At 49.9% G+C, this 26016-nt stretch overlaps 2 protein-coding genes and 1 non-coding gene across 4 annotated transcripts in view; 1 reads left to right on the top strand and 2 right to left on the bottom strand.

The window, feature by feature from the left end:
- The window catches only part of MECR (mitochondrial trans-2-enoyl-CoA reductase), a 29831-nt gene extending 18188 nt beyond the window's left edge, over positions 1-11643 (bottom strand). For both annotated transcript variants that reach the window (XM_028114021.2, XM_088022523.1), the window contains exon 1: positions 11445-11643. In XM_028114021.2, the coding sequence (XP_027969822.1) occupies positions 11445-11620 (176 nt within the window). In that variant the 5' untranslated portion in view covers positions 11621-11643. The remainder of the gene's footprint in view (positions 1-11444) is intronic.
- On the bottom strand, positions 9422-9530 carry LOC114217231 (U6 spliceosomal RNA). The gene has a single exon (XR_003610932.1). It is a non-coding gene; the product is annotated as a U6 spliceosomal RNA (small nuclear RNA).
- Positions 11644-18508: 6865 nt separating the features above from the next.
- The window catches only part of PTPRU (protein tyrosine phosphatase receptor type U), a 77084-nt gene continuing 69576 nt past the window's right edge, over positions 18509-26016 (top strand). The window contains exon 1 of the mRNA XM_028114028.2: positions 18509-18581. Coding sequence (XP_027969829.1) covers positions 18509-18581 — 73 coding nt within the window. The remainder of the gene's footprint in view (positions 18582-26016) is intronic.

The following is a 26016-nucleotide window of genomic DNA, read 5'->3' as shown; positions in this document are numbered from 1 at the left end:
GTGGTAACAATGGTGGCAGGTATTTATGAGGTATTTGTCATACATCAGGTCCTGTGCTAAGGGCTTTAAATATATGCTCTGATCTAAGCTGTAACTCTCTTTGAGGTTAAGTACTGATAATCCCATTCTGTCAAGTAGGAAACGGAGGCTCCTCGAGATGATGAAACTTGCACAGGGTAAGAGAACTGGTCAGTGGCAGGGCTTCCCTGCTTTCAAAGTCGGCACTCTGATTTACCGTGCTCTGCATGAGCATCCTGAAGTTAGTCTGGGAATCCCCCTGATGGCCTCCAAGGACCCCTGGGGATCTCAGGGCCTCAGTCTGGGAGTCCCTGTACTGGATCATGACCAAAGTGAGGGAGGCCATGCCTCATTGCGACTGAGAAACAGCTGCAAAAAACTGAAAAAGAAACACTGTACAGAAAATAGTTAACTCGGAAGGAGTTATGACCAAGCCAGAAAGAATAAAGGGCCCTTCTTGTTTAGGGAACTATTAAGGAATGTATGTATTTATACACAGCTGGAGGAGGGGAGTCCTTGTAATAACAATAATCATAATAACTACTGTTTGAGTGCTTACCACTGAGGCACTCTGAAGTGCTTTCCATGCCAGCTTTCTGCCATTATTCTGATTTTATGGCTGAGGAACAAAGGCACAAAAGAGGTAAATAACTTGTTGAAGGCCATGAGAAGTACTAAGTGGCTGATCTGATTTTAACCTGGTGGTCTGACGCCAGAGAAGCCAGCTGGTAAGGGGCTAAGTGGACCAAGCAGAGAGTGGCAAGCTGAGAACCAGCCTGGAGTGGTGTGCAGGTGTGATCCTTGCTGGACCTTCCTGGAGAGCTGGAGAGGGGTTCACAGCTCCCCAATCTCCCCAGCAGGTGGGGCAGGGAGCCATCAGCCTGACCGTGATGTCTCTCTCTGAACGCGTGTGTAAGTCTGCAAGAAAAATCCTGCCCAGAGCAAATGAACTGTAGACTAGCTGCCCCTTCATATTATCTGTACTGCTTTTCTCTGACATTGTGACAAATAATCATACAAGCCGACACAGTCCACGTGCTCAAGCTACTTAAAGACATGCTCTTCCCTCAGCCCAGAGTTTCTTTTCCACAGCTTCTCCACGAAGCAAGAAATTCAATTCACCCTTTAAAATATCTTCTGACCCTCTTGGTCCTAAGAAAACCACTTGCTCCATCTGCAGTGCTCTCGTTACTCAGAAGGGGTGACTATACCATTTAAGACCAACTTATGTTGAGTTTTTCACTGTTTAGTTCATGAAGTCTTTTCATACATTTCTTTCAATTGATCACAACAGGTCTAAGTTCACATTCCTTTTCTAAAACTGCGGGTGAGATGTACGTCAGAATGTCAGCGTTCAGACCGCGTATTATCTACAACCCCCTGTCGGGGTTGGGGCAGCACTCTGTGATCAGACACATTGTTTCTGCAGCAAAATGTATGAATATTCACACTAAGTGGGATGAATAATGACCAAATAAAAACTTCACTGTAGATCAGGTTTTCCCTCCAAACGAGCTGTGAAACAAAAATCAAAACAGAACTGTCAGTTTGTAGAACTTTCTGGATTTTGGAGTTGCAGATTCCAATTTGGATTTGGATCCAGGTCTTTCAGACTCAGTTCAGGGCTCTTTCTACCTAACCTCCAGTTTTATAGTCAGAGTGTGCATGTGTATTGTCTCCTCACTTGGCTATGAGCTCCCAGAAGGCAGAGAACCCTTAGTCTGAACTCAGTGTTTAGCACAGTGCCTGGGACCAAAGCAGTGCTCAAGAATGTGCTCAATTTCCTAATGAAATTACCCCTCTCCTCCCTACAGAGAAAATGTGGCATAAAAGTGCCAGCCATTTTTAGGCAATCAGGGGAGAGGCTTGAGCCATAGGGATTTAGCTACTAAGGCTTATACTCGGCTCTTCCTGGTTCTGGGCTGTTTAGGAAAAGAACTCTAAAGGACGGGTACAAATAAAAATGGAGATTGTCTTTAAGAGAGTTTGGTCTAAGCAAAACCCATGGCTCTTTTCCTCACAGGAAAGTGCAGATCAGGTTTGCAGTAAATCACACTTTAAAGATCCAGATGACCACGGTCAAGATGGGAATATTGGTGGATCTCAGTTCACAGATGAAGGGAGAAGCATGGGTTTGAATCCTGCCTTGGTCATTTATCAATTAGATAAACCTCAAAATACTCATCTGTGAAATGGGGAGAACACTAGAGTCCAGCTCACAGGATTAAATTAGTTAATGTAAATAAAGCATTTGCTAGAGTACCTGATACACAGTAGCTGCTGAAGAGATGGTAGCTGTTATCAGTGGCAAAATAGCCAAGGAATTCTTTGGAACAATTAGCTGTTGATTCCTTTGAAAAGAATCACTGAATCACTGAAAGGAAGACAGTACCTTTTTGTAAAACTCAAGTAAATTTAACTCAACGAATATTTACTGACAGTCCTACTCGGTGTCAGGTACTCTCTCAAACCAAGGGGTTTAAAGAGAAAACAAATTCGCCTGGGGGCTTGACGTGGTCACTGCAAGACGTGCAGCTCGAGGGACAAAATGCAGGATTGGCAATTGGGCTTTGGAAGAATGGTACCTTAGTTGGGGCTTGAAGGATAGCAATTTACTGGGTGGACTGAGGGAGGAAGACAGGCTTTCTTGCTAGAGAGAATGGCAAAGAATCTGACTTGGTAACTGGCCGGGCAGTAGGTGCAGTCTGGACAGGAGCCACGGGAATGGAGGGGTTTTTATAACCTGCAATCTCTTAAACAAGAAATGCCATTGATGTCACTTGGTGACCAACTCCATGTGGGGGGGAGGCTTAGTCTTTGATGGCTCCCAGGCTTCTGGTGTGGGCAACTGGATGCTGACAGAGGGAGGAAGGAACAGTGGTTTGGGGTGGGGAGGAAGGTGTTATATTTGGAGCTTGAAGCAGGCACCTTGCAGTATGGTATGGGGCAGAGGGCACTCCAGGCTAGACAGAGCTGTGAGCCAGCTGTGTGCAGCTGGAGAACGGGCTGGCAGATCACCTTATTTTGGGTGATCAGGCTGAACAATTAAACGACAACTAATGTTGACAGTTTACTAAGCTCCAGGCATTGTTCTTAACATTTTATATACATGATGCTGTTTAGTGCTCAAAACACCTACCAGGAGGGTGTTATCACCCCAATTACAGATAGGAAATTGAAGCTCAGAAGTAACTTGCCTAAGGTAAGACTGTTAGTTAAGTGGCAAAACTTGATCTTAAGCTTGACTCTGAAGCTCAGACTGTTGAACACTGAGCTGGCCTCCTTTACACTGTTTGTGCTCTTCCCATCCTGAGAGATGGTATTAGGTATTTCCCTGGGGTAAAATACGTTTGAGATATGCTGCCTACTTAATCGCCCTTCCTAAGATTCAGACTGTGCATCGGAGTCACAAAGGCTGGGAGAGGTCATCGGGGAAAAAGCCCATGTGCCTCTGTGTAATCCAGAGCTTCCAGAGTTAACTCAGCTGGGAACACTATTTTCAAGGCACACCGAATACATGCCTGCCCCCAGACAGCAGTTCGAGAAGTGCCGCACCGGGCTACGACCTGCTCCCAGTTCTCTTCTTTGTCCTCTGGGTAGCCTAGCTGCTCTGTGCTGGCTGAAATTCAAAGCAGTGGGAGGGAAGGAGAGCAGGGCAGGGATGAGGGTCTAGGAGATGGAAAGCTGAAGCTGCAAACACAGGTGGGTGAGGGCAGGGGCAGCCCTGACACATGCTGCTTGCCCGGCGGGAGGTGTGTTGGTCCAGCTGCATCTCACCAGGGAGACCAGCCCCAGCCTGCCCCGTGGAATGCCATTAACACCACAGACACTGCTGTTCCTGCACATAGTTCTAACGGCGTCGTCAAGGATACCATTCTGCCAAGACAGGAAGGAAAACGGGGGCCAAGTCTGAATTCCAGGAGTTGGACCTCTGGTGTAATGATAGCAATTTCTTCCTTTCTTTTTTTTTTTTTTTTTAAAAACTCACCAAAGGAACCGGTGGCTGTGTTCTGGAGTGCAAATGAGGCACCCAAACACAGTCTGGCTAGATCTCAAGTCACTTCCCCGGGACTGTTCACGGCCTTCCCCTGTGAGTGTAATGGCGCCATGCAACTCGGAGGGATGCCACTGTCTTCACTCAACAGATCCCAGACTGGATAAGGTCACAATGGCTCCTTTGAGGCCAAGGCTGTACACCTGTGATGCCATATGAACTACAAGGGAGACAAAAGCGGGCAGAAGAAAGAGCCTTTTGAGATGGGGGAAAAAGAGGCCAGTACTCTGGGGACTGGCTCAATTCTATTTGCTATGTAAGGCAGGCACTGGCCAGCTCTGAGAAGATCTCTTTCCCGCCTTCTGCATTTAATTAGCCACCATTTGTACTTATCTTGCATCTTCTACTCAATCACCTCAAATTGATCAATATCATTTTGAGCCGGAAGAATAAGCAGGGAGAGACTGTCATGGGCCACAGAGACTTTCTCACCCTGCTCATTACAGAGAGCCAAGAATGTGTGTCCACCATAGGGCAGTGGGTGAAGGTAACCTACATCCTACGTGGCTCCCTCCAGTCTGTCTGCAATCCCCATGGTCACGAACAAGCTGCGTCCTGTCGTTTGTTGAAATGCTTGCTGTGCTGGGTACATTGTCCGGAGATCTGATTAATAAATTAATAAGCAGGGCACACTGGGAATTGTGGAAGAATGAAGTTCTTTGGCTTGCAGCTTTGTAACAGCTCACCCCCCCAGCAGGGGGCTTCTAAAGGAGTCCTGGGCTCCCAGGGAAAGCTCCTTCCCCGAGCCAAGCTCATACACTCCATGTCTCTCGGTGTGCTAGGCATACCCACTTGCCTCCCTGTGCCTCTTCTGGCTTCCCGGCCTCAAAGTAATCTTGCCCTCTCACCGTTCAGAACTGCTGGCACTTCAGTACAGTCATTTTGAACAGAAAGGAATTAGAGACTTGGAGGAACTTCTGGAAGTTTCTACACAGGGTTGGCAAAGAAACCCTCTCTCTACCTTCTCAATCCCCTACTTTCTCTCAATTAAGATTACCAGTAAGCTTGTAAGCCCTGTAATATTCTGCAGCTGCTGACAGCAGGAAACTTGCCTGAAGGGAGCTGCAGAGTCTGCTCCTTCGTTTGCTGAGACCTAACCTTGTTGATCCAAAGAACAAGACTGGGCCACAGCAGGGAGATTGAGTCCCTGTCTGCAGCTGCTTTTGTCTCTTTGACAGGTACAAAGATGACCATGCATCCTCTGCCTGGCGGGCTGCTAATTACAATACCAACCAGGAGCAAAGGGGGCCCTTGGTGAAATTTTGTATCCAGGACCCCTGATTTCTAGTCGCAGCACTGCTTCCTGGAGTTTGCTAGAACCACCACCGGCAGGCATACAGTCCAATGTCTACTCAGTTTCACAGCTCTCAGAGCTGGACAACTGCTGGATCAAAGGGCATTCAGTCTCATATCCATTCCCGTGGCTGCAGGATTATGTGGAGAAGGATGTCAAGGCCTCACCTTGTCTTGGCAGGAAAAAGTGTCTCTTGGGGAGAATGGGTTAAAGAGATGTACAGATTTTGAGTTACATAGAATACGGAGCTTGATGGTTTGTCATTGCCACAGAAGATGGGGTGGGGGGAGAGACAGCATGTGTGCCCCTCTTTACCACTGCTGACCCTGGTCAACCCCTTCATTTTCTCAAAGAATAACTGAAAAGACTGGAGACTGGAGTGACTTCCTCACTCTAACAATGAGTGGCAGAGTGGGGACCAGAACCCAGGCCAGTGCCCTTGCGGGTGGGTCCCCAAAGACACATCCTGAGCCACAGAGTAACCTGAGCCACAGAGTAACCTCATGGCATCTTTGCTTCCCTTGTCACCCCCTCCAGAGTGGGGAAGTCCTGGAGCCACACCAGAGAACTGCAGCAGCTGCTAGGAGGGCCAGACAAGCATAATAACTTGGGGTTGCACTGGTGGGGGGCGGGCAGCTCTCCTCCCACACTCCATACATAGGGGAAACTCCTGTCTGGTGTACGATACTTCAGAGTATCACCCTCAGGGTTTTGGCCCTCAAGTCATAGTGTGAAGTCCAGAGGGAAGGTAATGTACAGGTGTTACAGGATGTGGAGTCCAGCTTGAGTCTGAATTCTGTGATCTCAAGCTAGTCCCCTCGGAGCCTGATGCAGCTGATACCTCCTTCAAGGATCACGTACTGAGTGCATGGTAGGCCCTCAATAAATACTCGCTAATCAGACACACCAGGTTTTCTCTTCCTTCTGGGCTTTTACATGTGCAGGGGCCTCTGCTTGGAACATTTCTACACTTTTCCTCATATACTGCCCACCTGATCTTCTAGGGGACTCAATCTAGACCTCGTGGCTTCAGAGAAGGCATTCTGACTATTCTGAGGGGTTTAGATACCCCTGTTCTGGGTGTCCACAGCAGTCTAAACATATCCTGACATGGCACTTGTCTCACTGGGCTATGGTCACCCATCTCCTGGACTCAGGTGTGAGTACCTTAAGGGCAAAGACCTCAGATTATTCACCTTTGCATCCCCAGCCTTGCCTTGCACATAGTAGGCCCTCCAAGAATAACTCCTGGCTAACTTACTAAATCAATGAGTTCTGTTCCCTCCTCCTTCAACTAATGACCATAATGAAGGGCTCCAAGAGACAAATGAACAAAATCCAAATTCTCAACTGAGTGCCAAACCAAAATCCTGGTTTTTTTCCCCAAGCATCACAATTCTGGTTTAAAAACCAAGTCACCTGCATAGAGTTTTGGTTGTAAACACTGACATCAACTGTAAAAAGAAGTCCCCTGAGAGTAAACAGTGTCCTACAGTGAGGACTCACACCCCATACAGCCTGGGTCCTCACTACCTGCTCCCCTAAATCCCATCTGGCTAAGACAGAATGGGTTTGTCCAAGGGTTTCACAGCTTCATTTCATTTTGTGCTGGCAGCAGGCAGGCAAGAAAGCCGTGATGACCAGGATGCTATTTTATCAAAGCTTCAGGATCTTGAAAAGGGGATCAGAAAGATAATAACATTCCTACCATCTTCCCCAGGGTGGGGTTGCCCTTTTGCCCTTCCTATGGAGGATAAAGATTTGGGCTCACCTGAATGGCTTATAAAGTTCCCCCTTTTTTTTATTAAAAGATTTTATTTATTTATTTGACACAGAGAGAGCCAGCTAGAGAGGGAACACAAGCAGGGGGAGCGGAACAGGGAGAAGCAGGCTTCCCGCCTAGCAGGGAGCCCGATGGGGGGCTAGATCCCAGGACCCTGGGATCATGACCTGAGCCGAAGGCAGACGCTTAATGACTGAGCCACCCAGGCGCCCCTCCCCTTCTCTTCTGACCTATCTTCTTCCCCATTTTATATGCCATCTCATTCTCAAAAAAACATTTGAGATGATTGTCATTGTCTCTTCAGGTCTATATCAAGGACTTTTATTAAAGAAGGGACTTCCTAGTTGTACAATCTTGGGCAAGTGACTTTCAAGCTTAAGCCGCAGTTCCCGTATCTGTAAAATGGGGATAATAATGACCAAACTGGATTTTCTGTGATTTTTAAATTCCATAATATATGTGGAGAACTCAGCCCCATGCCTGCCACATAGTAGGGGCACAGTAAATGAAAACTGTCTTTACCATAAGACCCAGAGAATGGCAAAGTTCTGAAAAGGGACTTTCAGGAACAAAAGAAAAGAGGACACTGGAGTTTCCAGGAACTATCTGATAGAGAATCCAGAACTCTGCACAAGGGGTATGGGCATGGGGACCTCTGAAATTTCTAGAGTTTGTAATTCTCCCAAGTATGTCATTTTCTCCTGCAGTCTTACTTTATTTAGAGCAGTAGTTCAAACCTTTTTATTTTTATTTATTTATTTATTTATTTATTTATTTATTTATTTGACAGAGAGAGACACAGCGAGAGAGGGAACACAAGCAGGGGGAGTGGGAGAGGGAGAAGCAGGCTCCCCGCTGAGCAGGGAGCCCGATGTGGGGCTCGATCCCAGGACCCTGGGACCATGACCTGAGCCGAAGGCAGACGCTTAACGACTGAGCCACCCAGGCGCCCCAGTAGTTCAAACCTTTAAATGAAAAAGGCCCAAGTGCTTATTTGGCAAGTTCATTTTGGGGGAAAGAGAAAAAAGCTCTAGGGGATGGGGGAACAAGGCTTAATAGACCAGCTGGAATGTTTGGGGGCCAACAGGAATGAAGAGAAGGACATTCAGAGATCCCTGGAAGTCTCATTCTGAGGAGTTCTGCAACCCCTCAGACCCGAGCAGACCGTTCCTCATTTCCTCCCTGCTTTTCACAGTGCAAGCACCACAAACTCTGCCAGTTTGGGGAACGCTCTGCTCAGGCTCTGAGTGGTTCCATGGCCCTGCCTGGTGTAACCTGACCCACACACCCAGTCACTGGCATATTTAAAGGACACCTGATTCTTTCTGTGACAGCGTGGTTACCCTAAACCTCCAAAGACATGACTACAAAGAAGAGAATCCCAGCCTCTGGCTTCAGTCCATACACGAATAAGTCAAGTTGCCTGAATCTGGGTCAGAAGGGAAAGCCACTCTTCTGGGCCAGAGGGAGAATTACCTCCTGCCTAACAGTCTGTATCCACAAGGGCAGTGGTTCTCAACCCTGGTCAGGGCATCAGAATCACTTGGGGAGTTTTAAAAAACACAGATGTTCAGGGCCATCCTAGACCTACTAAATACCTCAGGGGAGGCGTCTGGGAATATGGAGTAAAAGTGCCATAGGTGACCGCAGTGTGAAGCCAAGGTTGAGGAATACTGCATGAAAGTATCATGTTTTGAACTTCTGGGAAATTACTAGGGTTCCACACAAGGAGACGAGAGCCCTCTTTTTCCCCTAAGTGGCATCTGCTACCAGACCAGTCTGTTCCAGATTCCCTGGCTCTCCAAGAGGAGGGAATGAATCAGGAGGCAACTTCACTCAGCTGCCTAACCTTCCCAGGCCTTTCCAAAGGGTCACATCCTCATCACCACAGAACTCAATAAAAACAACACTTCTTATAGAAATTAGATTCATAATTAACATTTTTGGATTACTTGTTTTGTGTCAGTTCCTTTACCAACCAAGTAGAAGCCTGTGAGACAGGCACCACATCATTCCTGTTTGGGGTGCGTTCCTGGAAAATGGTGTTCGCCAGAGATTTACCAACTCATTACAGTACAGTCCTCAAGGATAGGTCTTCCTGACACAGTGATCATTACCTATGATTAACATACAAGTTGAGGGTTACTGACTGATGTGTCTTCTCAGTATTTTCTCATGGTGGATGTGGCTAGGGTGAGTGCATGACCCTGAATTTAACTGAGGCTTATCTCCTCCAGCTGTCAAAACATCTGGCTTGAAATTTTTTTAAAGGAAAAATATGGAATGCCTCATGAATTTGCGTGTCATCCCTCGCGTGAGCAGGGACCATGCTAATCTCTGTATCATTCTACTTTTAGCATATGTGTTGCTGAAGAGAGCACTCTGGCCTATATTTCAGCCATAAAAATAATTCCACGTTTGCCTATCCTTTGGAAAACAACCAAACCATTTGCTGGGGATCAGAGAGTTGTAAACAAGGGATTGGAGGAGAGTATGCAGGCACTTTTCAGTGGAGAGCATTAGATTGACCACAGCTATTTAGCACTATTAACTATACCTATACTGTGTCCACATTTATAATCATGTAACTGAGGCTCAGAGAACTTCAGTAACCTGCCAAACACACAGAGCTAGGATGGAGTAAGGACTGGACTCCAGGTCTGATTCCCAGACCAGTGCTTCTGCCTTAGCTCCATTACAGTGACCCCACTAGCCCTTCTGAATGGTTATAGTCACTTATGTGCAGATTTATAACGGCTGACAATTCACATACTGTTTTTATCAACCACATGCAAAAATCATGGATTAAGATCCAACAGAATTTTAGGAGAACATATTCATAAAAGTAATGAGGGCTCAGAGGGACTGAGTGACTTGTCTAAGATCAAACAGCTACTAAGAGGTAGAGTCTGTATTTGACCTTAGGTCTGTAAGGCTCCAAAACAGGAACTCTTTTTAACTGGCTAAAGGCACATACATAGTGTGATAAAGAGGAAATCACATGAGATAGGAGTAGAAGCTATGGGTTCCTGTCCCTGTTCTAATCCTTATTAGCAGTATCACTTTGGACAAGTCCTGTCTTGTCTTCTGCAAACTGAAAACAATGGTCTCCCACCTACTTTCTGGGAAGTGAAGATTCAAGTGGACATAAAAGCATTCAGAAAATACTCCCCCCCCCCAAAAAAAAATAGTAATAGAGCCTAGGAACTCAGGCAAATCAGTAAGACCTGGGTTTAAATTTCGACTCTGCCACTAACTGGCTGTGTGACCTTGGACAAGTGATTTTATCCCTCTTACACCTCAGTTTTCTCACTGACGAAATGGGGCTAAATCAAGTACCTTCCCCAAAAGTGACGATTAAATGAGAGCATCCATTTGGACACCTCCATTATGTGCCTGACACATAATACCCGGTCAGTAAAAGTCATTGAGGGATAAATGGATAAAGAAAATGTGGTATACACATGTATAATGGCATGTATATATATAAGGTAGTGGAATAATGTCCATAATGTTATATATTAGATAAATAAAATAATGGAATATTATTCAGCCATAATAAAGAATGAAATCTTGCCACTTGAGACAACAGGGATGGATGCTGAGAGCATTATGATACATTAAATAAGTCACAGAAAGACCAATACTGAATGATCTCACTTCCATGTGTAATCTAAACAACAACAACAACAAAAACCAACCTCATTGACACAGAGAACATACTGGTGCTCAGGTGTGTGTGTGCATGCGTGCTTGTCACATAGGCACCAAATGGGTGAAGGGAGTCAAAAGGTACTTCCTGTCATAAAACAAGCAAATCATGGGGCCCTAACGTACAGTTTGGCAATTACAGTTAGTAATACTGTACTGTATGTTTGAGAGTTGCTAAGAGAGTAGATCTCGAAAGTTCTCATCAAGAGAAAAAAAATTCTGTATCTATGTATGGTGACAGATACTAACTGGACTTAATATGGCAATCATTTCGCAATATATACAAATATCGAGTCATCATGTTGTACACCTAAATCTAATATAGTATTGCATGTCAACTGTACCTCAAAAAAAAAAAGTTAGCCACTATTACCGTCATAATTGTGCCTCTCCGGCCTTCAACTACCTGGAAGGACAGACTTTCTGAGCTACTCAACGCGCCCTGGGCTCAGTTTGGGTCCGGTTATTCCCTGCCTTCTTCCTCTACCCGCTCCCTCCTTTGTCAGACCCCCTTCTTCAAAAGCGCGTCTTAACCCCCTCCAGGAACCCCTGGCCCCTGGCCCCGTTTCGGCGCCGTCTCTTACTCGACGACCTTGGCTGGGTCCCCGTGGTGCCCATAGACCAGCGCCCGGACCCGGGAGGGCTCGGCAGATGCGGAGTAGGGGGCGGCGGCAGACCAGCCGCGGTCCCAAGCGAGGAACAGCTCGCGGCGCAGCCGCAACCCGGCTCGCGCCCCCAGCAGCGCGCCGCAGCCCCACATGCTCCCCCCAGACAGCTCAGAGCCCGGCAGCGCGCCTACGTCATCGGCCCGCGTCCGCGCGTCTGCGCCGCGCCTCCCGCCACGCCCCGCCCCGTCGCGTGACCACGCCCCTTGCTCTTTTTTAAAAGGCCGTCCCCTTCCGTCGCAGCCCGCTCGGTGGCGCTTCGGGAGACTGCGCGGGGAGGGGCGTGAGATGAGGGGCTGGAAGTACGCGAGGGAGTCGCGGAGACTCCGAGTAGGAGCGGCTGAGACCGGTCTGGATCTCTGTCTACAGTCTGCGATTTGGTGTTTGATTTGGGGGAAGTCATTTACCTTTCCCTGACCTTAGTTTTTTCTTCTCCCCACCGTTTATTGAGCGCTCACTGTGCCAGACCTTTTAAGACATCACCTCATTTATTTCCTGCTCTCCTGTAACAGCACAGGGAGGTAAAGTTTACTTCCCTACCACTGAATAGAGTAGATTTAAGTTGATATGGAGGCAAGAGTACTGGGCTTGGATTTAGGTTCAACTCCTAGTCCTGCTGCGACCTAGCTTGGCCACCTTGGGCTGGTGTCTGAAGCTCCCAGGCTCTTTTCTCATGGGTACAGTGGGGGGACAATATACCTCCTTCAAGATTGTGGTGAGGATTGGATGAAACAATAGAATAATGTCGTGGACAGAAGAGCACGCTGTAAAATGCTAAGTGTGTTCAGATATAAAGGAGGAATCACAAGGAGGGGGGGGCCCTCTCAAAATGCTTACAGTGTAGAAGGGATTTAATAGGACAATGGAAGTGCTTTGTAAGAAGATGTAGCCCAGTAAGACACTGGATCATATTTTTAGTGGAGGTGAGACATGAACATAGCTAAAACCCTAGTTGGTAGAGCAGGACAGAGGGCCCTGTTGGAGTCTGAAGGAGAAAGTTGCTCTGGAAGGAGCTGGGGTAGAGATGGGGGTTCTTGCAAGAGGTGCTGTTGGAGCCTGTCCCACTCAAAATCTTCAGTGTGCATAAACCTGAGGTCCCATCTCAAGCCAACTGAATTAGAATTTGGGGGACAGGTCCAGGAATCTACAATTCCTACAAGCTTTCAAGAATATTCTGATGCAGGTGGCCCAAGAAACAGGCTTAGAAAAACACTGAGCCAGGGCTTTGAAGAATAAAGAAGATTTCCTTTCTCTCTTTATTCTTTCTTTTCTCTCTCCTTTCTCTCTCTCTCTCCTTTCTCTAGATTTTGTTGACCCAAAGCCTGCCAGCTCAAAGCCTTTCCTCTGAGGAGAAGAAAGCAAAGTGCTCTGACAAAAGCTGCAGGTGGTTGGATTTTGGCAAAACTGGCTTTGAGGCTTGGCTCTGCCATTTTCCCAGCCATTTGATTTTGGACAAGTCACTTGGCCTCTCTGGGTCTCCATTTCCTTATCCTGAAAATGAAGGAGATAATGGTATTTGTTTCAAGGCTGTTGTGAAAATCAAGTGAGCTCTTATTCACTTGAAGCATTTAGCACAATGCTTGGCACATGAAAGCATTTGATAAATGTTATTAGGTTATTGTGATGATTAAATGAGAAATATCATTTGTAAAACATCCAGACTAGGGTCTGGCTCATACTATGTGCTGAAAAATGTTTATACTTGTTCTTATTAGAGAAAGTAGATGTCCCATGATGGGGGAAAGATTCACACACACTTGTATGTGAGTGCCCATGTGCATGTGCACACACACACACACACAATACCCAGTTTTGCTTACCTTCTGTTTTCACAGATCTACTTCTGCTGAAGACTCTCTAGGTGACATTGGGCTGTTGACATTACCTTCTCTACCAAACTGGCTCCTCTGAATATCCTGGACAGCCTGGCTGGAAAGCCTGGAGAATCATCTAGTAGGTCTTCCTCCTGGAGGCTGGACTTAATCCCCCTGTTCATCCCAATAGCTCCCACTTTCAGTCCAGGACATCAACTGTGTCAGCAGCCTTCTTCCTAGCTGAAATCCTCTCCTGTCTCTTTCCCTCCCATTTCCTTCTTTCTCAGGCCTCCAGAATGATTTTTTAAAAATATTTTATTTTTAAGTAAGCTCTACACCTAACGTGGGGCTAGAACTTATAACCTTGAGATCAAGAGTTGCATGCTCTACCGACTAAGCCAGCCAGACACCTCCAGAATGATTTTTTTTAAAACAGAAAGATCAGATTTTGTCTTTTCCTTGCTTAAAGTCCTTCTGTGACTCCCCATTACTTAGATCCAGAAGTCACAGTTCTTTGTAGAACACCATGAACTATTAACATGTTAAACTTAAAACTATAAAACAAAACAAAACAAAATGAAACTGTGATTCTATACTAACTCTATTATTCTCTCGCACAACTGCCCCATGCTAAAAGTGCATGGAGGAAAAGCACCGTAAAACAAAGAAAATTCTATTCAATGTAATTAAGTTATCTTCTTGCAAGTTAGAAAAAGATGGCTATAGTTTTAATTCAGTGGCAGAACCCCTCAGCTTAGCTTGAGGAGCACCCAGGTTTCCTCAGGGGCATTGTTGGAGAACTACTGGTTGAGGGGTTCAAGTCCAGTTTTCATTACCCTCTGCACTCTGCGTCCTACACTGTTTTTATCTCCTGCTGTAAGACTGTGCGTAGCTCATGATCCAACAGCACCTGATACCCACCTTTCTGAGCAATTCCATGTCTTGTGCCTTCATTCAGGTTGCTTCTGCCTGAAGTGCTCTTCTGGCCTTGCCTACCTGGGAAACTCCAGGTTCAGATGTCATTTCTTTGATGTTGTCTTCCAACTCCCCAGGCTGAGTCAACCTTTGCTGCCTTTGTGTTTTCTCTGAATTGGTGTTATGGCCTTTAGGACACAGTCCCTTATTTATTTATGTGTCCACTTCCCCCTCTGGGCAAGAGTGGGTCATGTATGGCGCATCTCCATGACACTAGCACCCAATATGGGGCCTGGCCCAGGGTAGGTGTCATAAATATTCCATGAGTTGAAAGTAATTGAATTTCCTCACGGCCTATCCCTGTCCTTGGTGCTGTCTCCTTTACCCCTAGATTTGGGCAGGTCAGACCAGGCCACTCAAGGCTTCTAGAAGTCTGTGATCTTTTTCAAGTGAAGCGGAATGTTCTCTGTCCATCTGTCCACCTGTTGCTCGTGTTCTCCTTCTCCCTCCATGACAGTCTCTACCCTGTAGTCTTATCCTGCATGAAGAGCAAGAGGGGGTGTGGAGTCGGCCAGGTCTAGGTTTGAATCCTGGGCCCACCATTTACTAGTTTTGTGGGTAAGTGGACAAGTGCCGCATACTTTCTGAGCCTCAGTGTCCACATGCAAGAAAATAGAATCAGTGGTAAACTCCTGTCACGAAGCTCTCACAAGAGTCCTCTGCAAACAGCATCACCCTTGGTTGTTTCTTCTATTCACCAGATTTCTCTCCTTGACTTTCTTGTTCTAGCTGGTCCTTCTTGTCTCTTCCCTCTCCAGCATCTGTCTGTTTCTTCCCCATCACCTTTTTCTGGCTTCTGACTTTCGCCTTGTGATTCTCGCTCTAATTCTCTGCCTCTGGTTCTTGCCTGTCTCCTTGGCCACTTCCCCAGCTCAGCATGTTGCCCATCAGGGCTCATAAGAAAGAGGACCAGAAGCTCAGAAGCCCTCCGCCCTGCCTCCTCCAGGCCCAGGCCAACCTCACTTGTGCCACCCTCGAGGAGCCAGCCTGCAGTGGAGGCAGTGCACAGGGAAGGCCTACATAGACCTTGAACTCCTAGGCTCTGGCTGGTGTCACTGCCCACGAGTTAGACCCATCTGCCCCTGGGTCCCTCTGATTCCACAGTCTGTTCTCCACTTGGCTCATCTGAAGTTTTTTTTTTTTTTTTTAAGTGATTTTACTCTTCTGTTTAATGCTCCAATAGCTTCTTACTACTCTTAGGATTTAATCCAAAGCCCCATAGTGCCCTGCACGCCCCGCAGATCCTGCCGGCCTCTCCAGCTGAATCTGGCTCCCCTTCCTCCCCACTCCATTCCAACCACCCTGGCCTGGCTGTTCCTCAAATGCACCAACTCCTGTTTTTGCCCAGGCTGTCCGCTCTGGCCGCAGTGTCCCTCTCCACGGATTTGCTGGCTCCTCTTACTTCAGGTCCCAGCTCAAATAGTACCACATCCCTTACTCAGGAAATCCCTCTCGTATCTCCTTAACTCAGGATCCCCCCTAATTATTTATCACAACATTCCTTACATTTTCTTTAGACTGCACGTCTTGGATTGTGATGACATATTTTGCATGTTTGCTGTTGGTCTTTTCCCTGAGAGTGTAAACCTCGTGAGGGCAAAGACCATCTCTGTCTGTATTCATTCATTTATCCATTAGGTATTTTTTGAGTATTGACTACACATTAGACACCAAGCTCTGGGATACAAGACAAAATCCTTGCCCTTAGGGAGTCCATGTTCTGGGTGGGTGGGTGAGAAAAAATAATGAATATGTCACATGGTAGGTGCTCTGTTTAAAATCGCAATAATCAGGCGCCTGGGTGGCTCAGTTGGTTAAGTGTCTGCCTCTGGCTCAGGTCATGATCCCAGGGTCCTGGGATTGAGTCCCCTATCGGGCTCCCTGCTCAGCAGGGAGTCTGCTTCTCCCTCTGCTCATGCTCATTCTCTCTCTCTTGCAAAAATAAATAAAATCTTTAAAAACAAAACAAAACAAAAATAAATAAAACTGCAATAATCTCTTCTCCCCTCACTCTTTCTCCCTCCATTTCTCTGGTATATCTCTGTCCCAAATACCAGAAGCAGTGGTTTATCACTGTCTCATGTAGCAGAGAAGTTGCTTATATGGCTGTTTATTGTTCTTGTTTTCCCACTGGAATGTAAGCTCTATGAGGGTAAGAATTTTTGTTTTATATTTCCACCTTGGCTTATAGGAATTATTGAATAAACGAATCACTATCTGGTATTGTTAATTTGCTCCAGATGGGAGGCAGGTCTCAGCCTCCATTCAAGTTAAGCCAGATGGCTTTGATTCAAATCCTGGTGCCACTACATACTAATGCACAACCTTGGAAAAGTCACCTCTCTGTACCTCAATTTCCTCAACTGTGTAATAGGAATAATAAATAAGAGTGGTGAGGATGAGTCCATGTGGGTAAAGCACATTGAAGGTGTCTGGACACAGTGATGGACAGCGTTTGACATCATTGTACAAGGGCCTGTACTGGATAGAGGCCCAAATATACTTAACCAGAGGTAGACAAGGAGTAAGGAGAATTAGTGATGGAGGCAGACTTTGTGGCATGAAAAGGAATAATTTTCTAAAAGCCAGAATTTTAAGGAGAAATAGATGAATTCACTATCCATAGTTAGAGATTTCAACACTCCTCTGTCAGAAATGGACAGAATCAGCGGACAGAAAATCAGTAGGGACATAGTTGAACTCAACAACACCATCAATCATAGACATCCATAGACTATGCCATCCAGCAACAGCAGAATACACATTCCTCTCAAGCTCATGTGGGATAGTCACCAAGAGAGACCACATTCTGGGCCATAAAACACATCTTAACTTTAAAAGACTAGAACTCATACAATGCTTGCCCTCAGACCGCAGTGGAATTAAACTAGGAATCAGTAACAGAAAGGTAGCTGGAAAACCCCAGATGCCTTGGAGTTTAAATAACACATGGATCAGGGGCGCCTGGATGGCTCAGTTGGTTGAGTGTCTGACTCTTGGTTTTGGCTCAGGTCATGATTTTAGGGTTGTGAGATCAAGCCCCTCATTAGGCTCTGTGCTCAGTGTGGAGTCTGCTTGGGATTCTCTCCCTTCCTCTCCCTCTGTCCCTCGCCCCTGCAAGTGCACCCTCTCTCTCTCAAATAAGTAAATAAATAAATAAGTCTTAAAAAATAACACATAGATCAAAGAAGAAATGTCGAGAAATAAAAAAAACATTTTAAACTTAATGAAAATGAAAACACAACTTATAGAAATTTATGGGATGCAGTAAAAGCAGTGCTTAGAGGGAAATTTATAGCACTGAATGAATATATTAGAAAGGAAGAAAGATCTAAATCAGTTAAGCTTCCACCTTAGGAAACTAGAAAAAGGTGAATGAATTAAATCCAAAGGAAGCAGAAGAAAGAAAAAATTAGAGCAGAAATCAGTTGAATTGAAAACAGGAAATCAGAAGAGAAAAATCATCTCCACCAAAAGCTGGTTCTTTGAAAAGATCAATAAATCAATAAGCCTCTCATCAGGCTAAGAAAAGGAGAGAGGACATAAATTACTAATAGCAGAAATGAAAGAGGGGACATCACTACAGACCCATGGATATTAAAAGGATAATAAAGGAATACTTAGAACAACTTTAAAAGCCAGCGTTTCCAAAGACCCAACCATCTGGTTTTGTTAGGCGATGAGCACTCTGTCTTTGGAGGTATGCATGAATGTGCATTTGGAGGGGTCTAGCTAGGTAGGAGGGGATTCAAGCATCAAAGAGGACAGAGAAGCAGGGCGTCTTTGGGTCTTTTGTCCCCGAGAGCGCTGTGCCAGATCTAAGTGTGAGCAGCGAGCGTACTGGCTTGAGAATGTCGGCGTGGGTGAGTGTAGAGGCCGGTGGGCCTCATGGCCAGGCCGCGGACCCCCTAGAGGGGTGTGCAGGAGTGGGGGAGGGGCGCACCCGGGCAGTCGGAGACCCGACCGGCTGCAGCGCGCGGGGCTGCCAGCAGGGGGCGCCGCAAGACCGCGGAACCCGCGGCCGGGCCTGACGTCAGCGCCCCGCTTGCTTGGGCTCCCGCTCTGGACTCGGCGCCAGTCCCGCTCCGCGCAGCGCCGCTTCGCTCCGGCTCCGGCTCGCCTCGGGCTGGGCTCGGCTCGGGCTCTGGCGGCGGAACTCCCTGCGCCGGGCCCCGGGGCAGGCGGCGGCGCACCATGGTCCGCGCCCAGGCTCTGGTCCTGGCGCTCACCTTCCAGCTCTGCGCGCCTGAGACTGAGACTCCGGCAGGTAAGCGTGCGTCGGTCCGACCAAGCTTGCCCAGGGAGCCCCCGGGGCCGGTGGCGTAGCTCTCAAGAAAGTGTTATTAAGTGTTAGGTGACCGAGCGCTCTGAGCCTGCTCTCTGTGTGTCTGAGTGTTGGATGTGCGATCGGGTGCTCAGGGTGTTGTGTGTTTGCGAGTGTTGTGTGTCCGTGAGTTATGTGTGCATGAAAAGGTGCTGTGTGTGTTGTGTGTCTACGTGTGTTGGGGTGAATGTTGTGTGCATCGAGACATTGGGTGTGCAGTCTTGTGCGCCTGCCAGTGTGTAGTGTTTGTGCGGCCAAGTAGGTTGTGTGTGTGTGTATCTGAGTTTGCTTGTGTGGCCGGAGTTGTATCTGCGAATGTGTTGCATTTGTTTGCATTTTGTATATCGTGGCAGGGAGTGCTGCCTGTTGTGTGTCCGCGAGTGTGCTGTGTGTTTGTGTTATGCGTGTGACCCGGAGTGCTCTGTGGATTCTGCCCGCGTGTGGATCGGGGAACGCGTGTGTGGTGTGTGTGCTTGTGAGGTCCGTGTACGTGTGTGAAGGCGTGGGAACGGGTCCGGAACGTGTGTGTCCGTGCGCTGTGTGCGCGATGTGTACGTGTGGGAGTGTCTGGGGTTGGTGGTGTGCGCCGCCGGGGGTTGTGTGGGTCCGAGTGAATGCCAAGTGTGCCGGGAATGCGTGTGTAGGAGCGTGTCTGGAGCGGATGTGAGTGTGTGAGTGTGTCCGTGAGTGCTGGCTGCGTGTCCAGGAATGTTGCGAGTGTGGTGCGCGCCTGGGCGGTGGCCGAGTGTGTGCCCGGGGCCCGGGGCCGCCCGAGGGGGCGGTGTCAGGGTGTGTGTGTGTGTGTGTGTGTGTGTGCGCGCGCGCGCCCCGCGTGTGTGCGTGTGTGGCGCGCGGGCCCGGATCAAGTTGTCGCGGCGGCGCCCCCTCCCCTCCCGGGCCGGGCCGGGCCTGAGGCTCTGGAGGGAGGAAGGGGGCCCCGCGGCCGCCGACTCTGACATGTCGGGCTGTTTGTTGTTTCGCAAGTTCTGTGCGGCGCTGGCGGCCGGCTGCTCCGAGGCGGCGCCGGGGCCGCGGGGCGCCCGGGCGGGTGGCGGGGAGGGCCGGGCGCGGCAGGGGGTCGCCGGGGGCCGCGGGGCGCGCCGGGGCCGGCGGGCGGGCGCTTCTGCGGGGCTCGGCCGTGGCTGCACCCGGCGGGCGGTGGAGGTGGAGTCGGGGCGGGGGGGGGGGGCGCGGCGGGCGCTGTGGCCGGGCGGGGCTGCGACGTCCCGGCGCGGGCAGGGCCTGGCCCTCGGCCGCGGGACGGCGTCCCCTCCCGTGGCGGGCGGGAGTCGCCGCCACCACCGGGGTCTCCCGGGCCACTCCCTCGGTCGACTCCGCAACTTTGTGCGGCCTCTCTGCCGGCTGGGACCGCCGTGTGTGTGAGTGTGTACGTGTGTCTCCGTGTTTCTGTCTGCTGTGTGATCGCGCTGTGTGTGTGTGTGTGTTCGCGCGTCTGAATGTGCGTACCCGGAGCTTGTGTCTGTGTGTCCGTGTGTGCGTGTGTCTGACTCCCCTCCCCCGCCCACATCCTTCCCTGGGGCCTGGGCTGCCAGACTGTGGCCCCCTCCAGCGGAGTTGTGCCCGACCCGTCCCCTGGGGCAGGGGTGGCCCGGTCCCCTCCCGCGGCCTCATCCTCTCAATCCCCACCGTTTGGGTGGCTCCAGCCTGGTACCCAGGGCGCTGAGTAACGGGGAGACGCCCCAAGCAGAGATCAGAGCCAAGGCACGTGCCGGGCCACCTCGGCCCCGGAGAGACTCCTCCTGGCCGCCGGCCTCCGAGAACTGGCCTCCCCGGAGTCGAGTTCGCTGCCCCGCCAACCCTTCGGGCCTCTGAGGGCAGAGCTCCTCCTGCCCCCGCAGTGGCTTCTGCAGTTGGCTGGGAGCTGGGGCCTGGCTTCCTCTCCCCCCTCAACTCCTCCCCCAACAACTTTGCCCCCTCCCCACCCTGAGATCAAACTGGAGGGTTATTATTCACCCCCTCTCCCCCGCCTTGATTCCAAGAACCCTCCTGTGCTTCACCTCTTGCCGGCAGGGGGGAGACTGTCAAGAACTGAGGTTTGGGATGGGAGTGAGACCCTGAGCAAGTTACTTCCATTGTTGGGGGCTTGGTTTCCTCATATGCTTTATAGGCATCATAATAATGGTGCATAGTACTTGGTAGATTGTAAAGTAAGGCTCTATCTGTGAGTGCCAGGGAACAAAAGATGGTTTTGAGGACTGTTACAAAGAGCCCCAGAAAGTGTGATTTGAAGCCAGGGGGGACCTGGGTTCAAATTCTACCTCTGCCACTTGCTGTCCTTGTGACCTTGGGCAAGTCACTTCACTTCTGAAGTTCCTGGCACCCTTGTAGCTATTACCTTTGGGGCTTCATTCATAAATAAATGCTTTGTAGAAGGGGTATGATCAATCCTTGCCCTCAACCTGGGTAAAGTCAGTCCAGCTCCCTAAATGCCTCCTGAGTCCCCTGCCCCACCAAGGGTGGGTGTGTGATGTCTTGCAGTCGTGCAAATCTGGCAATAACGTATTCCTCCGTGTTCTAGCTCATTTTGTCCTTTTGGTTGCTGGGGTTGTGGACAATAGGAATGAGGAAGAGGCTGCCCAGTGGTTTCAGGTTGGGCAATAAAGGCTTGTCTGAGCAGCTGGCCCTTCTCCCTGGGGCTGGGGGAGGAGACTCAGCAGGAGGTGGTGAGAGTGGCCAGGGTGGGGGATGCTGAGCTCCTTGGAGGCCCCCTGCCCAACCCAAGTGTCAGAGAGAGAATTCAGGGCAGACACCTGCTTGCTTGAGGCATGCTGCCATCCTTCCATCTGCTAAGCTAGATTTGTGGGGTGCCTTTTCATGCCCGGCTGGCTTAGCTAGAGTTGCTAGGGGTGCCTTGTGCCCCCCTTTCTCCCACAGCCCCCTTCTGTCCTCCAAGCTGTGCTTTCTCCCCAGGACTCTCTAATTCCACCTTTTCTCCTGGTGAACTCCTGTTCTTCCTTCAGGTATCATCTTAGGCATCACCTCCTCCCAGAAGCCTTCCTTGGTTACTGCCCTGTTCTAGCTCCGGAAGGGAGAGTGGGGGTTGATTGGATTTTTTCATAGCATTGTAATTATTGTAATTACAGTTTATTGGTCCTTTCTCCCTTACAGACCATGAGCTCTGTGAGGACATAGACTGGGTATTTAGGTTACTTCTGAATCCTTAGTGTCAGGTACCAGTCCTGGCCCACCGCTGCTGAATAAATGTGGCACGAAAGAATGAATGAGGTCCAGTGGGTCAAGTTCTGAGCTGGAGAAGCCAGATGGGGGCGCACTGACTCCATTGAAAGTAGAGATTAAAGAATTCGGTTTTCCCTCCAGGAATCTGGAAAATTCTGCTGGGGGAAGTGGGGGTGTTGTGTGTGAAAAGGCCACGTATAGAGTCATCTGGGAGCTGTGAGTTGGGGAGGTTGAGTCCCTGGCGGGGACTGGAGGGAGCGGGCTCCTGCCTGTCATCCCCTCCCCCCAGCTTCCAGCTCTGTCTCCAACCCTGTCCCCTCCCCGCCCCCAGCAGCTGGCAGGGCTTGTCCTGCCCCCAGGCTCAGCCTTTGTGCTGGAGGCCTCAGCAGGTGGTGAGAAGCATCGAGTCCCAACCGTCAGTTTGAGCTGAGTGTCCTGGGAGGAGGAAGGGCAGGTCTTGCATCAGGAGGGGGAGACTCCCTTGGTTCTCTGTCCCAGATCTTGGAGTGGGCAGGTGGGATCACACCCTGTGTGCTGACTGTTTGTGAGCTCCAGGGAGGGGAGGAGGGCCGCTCCCTGTAGTGACCCCTGCAGGTGGGGTTATAGGAGGCTGGCTGAGGTGTGTGCAGGTGTGATCCTGGCATCTGGGCAGTCAGAATGGGGTGAGGGGTGTGTGTGTGTGTGTGTGTGTGTGTGTGTGATTGTAGCCTGGGGTACAGGACATATATGTGGCTTGTCAGGGTGTCTAGCCATCTGGTTACCCTGCATGGCAGGATCTGAATTTGGAATAGGGAGGTGACCAGCTGTTTGGATCCCTGGGGAGCCTGCTGCCAGGGTGTCTTGGTATCTAAGTGTCAAATACCTGGAGTTTGGGTGTAGACCTATTTGGGTGGGTGGCATCTCAGTATCTAGGTGTGGGTGTCCCAGGACCAGGCTATGGGAGGATCAGGGTGTGCCAACCTAAGGATGGCCCTGTGTCTCTGGATCTGGAGGTGGGTGTATCCAGGTGGTCTGGCAGTCCTCAGATTAAGGGGTGTTTAAGTATGGGAGTGTCTCTGTGTTGTGTCCACATGTGGGGCTATCTGAGTACTTGGGTGTCTGGATGTGGGGTTCCCAAGTGTCTGGATATTGGAATGTGGGGGGATCTGTGTCCAGAAACAGGGTGCCCATGCATTAGAGTATCCAGGTGTGTGTGAGTCTGGGTGTGGGGCGCCCTGTGGTCAGGGTTTCTGTCTCCAGGAAAGGGGTGCGCATGTGTTGGGTAGGAAGTGTCCTGGTGACTGTGTACAGCTGTGTACCAGGGCCTCTGCCACTCAGCTTCTCACACCCCCTTCCCTGGGGGTTGCCTCCCGATCTCCCTTCAGACCCCAAGGCCAGGAGCCTCTGAAGAAGGCCCCACTGGTTCTGCTTCTCTAGAATGGTTCTTCTCAGTCTAGAGCTCTCAATAGAACTTCCTACAAATTGAACTTCTCACGACAATGGAAATATTTTCTACCTGCAGTTTCCAATACGGTGGCCACTTATTCACAAGTGGTTATGAAATTTAAATGGGTTAAAATTCATGAAAATACAAACCAATCCCACAGTCACACTTGCCACATCTCAGGTCCTCAAGAATCTCATGTTGCTTAGTGGCTATTGTATTGGTCGGTGCAAGTCGTGGATATTTGTATCAGGGCGGAAAGTCCTATGGACAGGGCCTGATTGGTCCTATGGACAGTGGAAGTGGTCTGACTGAACCATCACTCTGCAGCCACTGAGGAAGGTTTTGTCGAATCCATGGTCCCTTCCTCCCAGCCCATCATTTTGGATTATTGTCTGGATTATTGCAGTAGCCCTCCTTGGGCTCTATTCTGCTGTCCGCTCCCCAGCGCTTCCAGCACCTGTGACCCGAATGGCCTCTTGAGGGCAGACCTGGGATGCTGCCACTCCCTTGCCCCAAGCCCAAGGCTCTCCAGCATCCAGGGGACAAAACTCAAACCCTATATGATGCACCCCCCCACTTTCTCGAACAGCTTCGTGTTTACGCCTCTCCTCCCCTGACCACACTCATCCTTGTCCACCTTATGCTCCAGCATCACCAGGCCAGTCCTCATCCCAGAACCTGCCAGGACTTTGCACACCCCTCTGCCCTTGCACATGCTGTGCCTTCTGCCCAGAATGCCTCTCCCGCCTTCTCACCTTGTGGGGGACTGCTGGCTGGCCCAGCCTTAGAGTCCAGCTCTGTCACTCCCCCAGGGATGCTCCCCACTTCCCCACCCCGCTGCACGGCTTTTCCCATTTCTCCTATAAGGCACGTAGGACAGGGCAGCGTGCTGAGTTGTTTTCCATCTTCTTTGCCCACCGGGCCGGAAGCCCCCTGAAGGCTGGGCTGGGTCTTTGTCATTTCTTGTCCCCAGGGCTTTGTATATCGTTGGTGCCCTCTCAGTGTTTGCATTGATGTGAACCCCTGGGTACACAGGGAAGGCTTGGAGCGGGTGGAGGGTGGAGCTGGGCTCTGGAGGGCCGTCACGGATGGGCGCCAGGGTGGACATCTCAGAAGAGGCTGTCGCTGGCTGACTCAGGACGTCTTGGGCAGATTCCCAGGGTGCAGATCCCAGGAGCTAGTGGTGGATCGGAAGGGATGTGGAGAACAGCGACTCAGAACGGTCCCTGAGGTTTTGGAGTAGAGTATAGAAGCTGGGTGGAAGGATTGGGATGGGGAAATTGGGAAGGGGTGTGGTTGGGGATATTTGATGACTACGATCACAGTTGGGGGCAGAGTAACAGCTGAGGGATGAGAGATAATGAGCGATGAAGATATCCATGGAGACTGGGGACAGCTGGGGCCGAGGAGACAGGTGGTGTTGGGGGGACAGCTGAGGGCTGGGGGGCAGATGGAGGATGGAGAGAACCGGAGGGCATGGGGCAGTTGGGGGATAAGGGGTGACAACTGAGGGCACCTGTGTGGCTCAGTCGGTTAAGCGTCCAACTCTTGATTTTCGGCTCAGGTCAGGATCTCAGATCATGAGATCAAGCCCCACGGGGGTCTCCGCACTGGGTGTGGAGCCTGCTTAAGATTCCCTGTCCCTCTCCCTCTGCTGCTCCCCTCCCTTCCCCCGGTCGCACGCATGTGCACTCTTTCTCTCTCTCTCTCAAAAAAAAAAGAGGTAACAAGTGGGAGGTGTCAGAAAGCTATGCGGACAAGGCTAGATGGGTCTCAGCTGCGAGAGTGGGGGATACGTTGCTCGGAATGCTTGTATATGTATGTTTACATGTGTGAACGTGTGCACCCTTGTGGTTGCACATGTGTGTCAATATGTGTTTTACTTCCAGTATGGTTAAGAGCACGGGCTCTGGGTTCTAATCCCAGCTCCACCACCACCAGCTGTGTAACACCTGGGCAAGTTACTTGGCCTTTCTGGGTCTTCAATGTTCTCATCTGTGACATCGGTGTAATTATAGAACGACGCACTGCATGGAGTTGCCATGAGGATGTATTTTATACACATAGGTATGTTGTTAGAACAGGGCCTGCCACCTAGTAAGCACTGTGTAAGTGCTAACAATTATTAAGCCTGTGTGTGTATGTGTGCGGGCATCCTGCGTGCTCAGAAAAGTTTGTTTTTGGCTTCTGATGACGTCCAGGCCCTGGAGGGGGTGGGGGGGCAGCAGTGACCAGCCAGGTTGGTTGGATCTGGCTCGCCTCTCACATTCTCCCTGTTCTTCATCCCACTTCCTGCTCACCCTGTACCAGGGTCTAGTCCAGTAGGTCTCCCTCTCTGTCTCTGCCCTGTCCTGCCCCGCACCACCCTGCCCTGGGCTGGGGGCCAGGGGATGTGCTTTGATTGCCCAAAAGCTTTTCAGCAGAATCAGAATTCATTGTCTGCCAGCCAGCATGCTGGGGCCCTGCTCAGATAGAAATACCTGGACAATGTGCTCAGTTCGGGCTGCCCGTCCCATGGACAGCGATGGCTTCATCCTGTGCCCTTGGAGAGTCACTAGGGTGGAAGATGTTGGGGTTTGGGGGACGGGGTGGAGGGAAGTCCATAGGGCAAACGAGGCCTCAGCCCCCAACCCGTGGGTTAGCCGGCCCAGACTGCCAGCGCTGAAGTCACAGAGTTTTCTAGGAGTCTGGGCGTCCCTGCTGTCCAGTGCATCACAGCACACTTGACCTCCTTGCGGGGCATTGGCTGTGTGC

The sequence above is a fragment of the Eumetopias jubatus genome, unplaced genomic scaffold, assembly GCF_037043125.1.
Source record: "Eumetopias jubatus isolate StellerSeaLion01/CBP00866 unplaced genomic scaffold, mEumJub1_p1.0 scaffold_4, whole genome shotgun sequence".
Taxonomy (NCBI): domain Eukaryota; kingdom Metazoa; phylum Chordata; class Mammalia; order Carnivora; family Otariidae; genus Eumetopias; species Eumetopias jubatus.
This window is presented reverse-complemented; position numbering and strand designations above follow the sequence as displayed.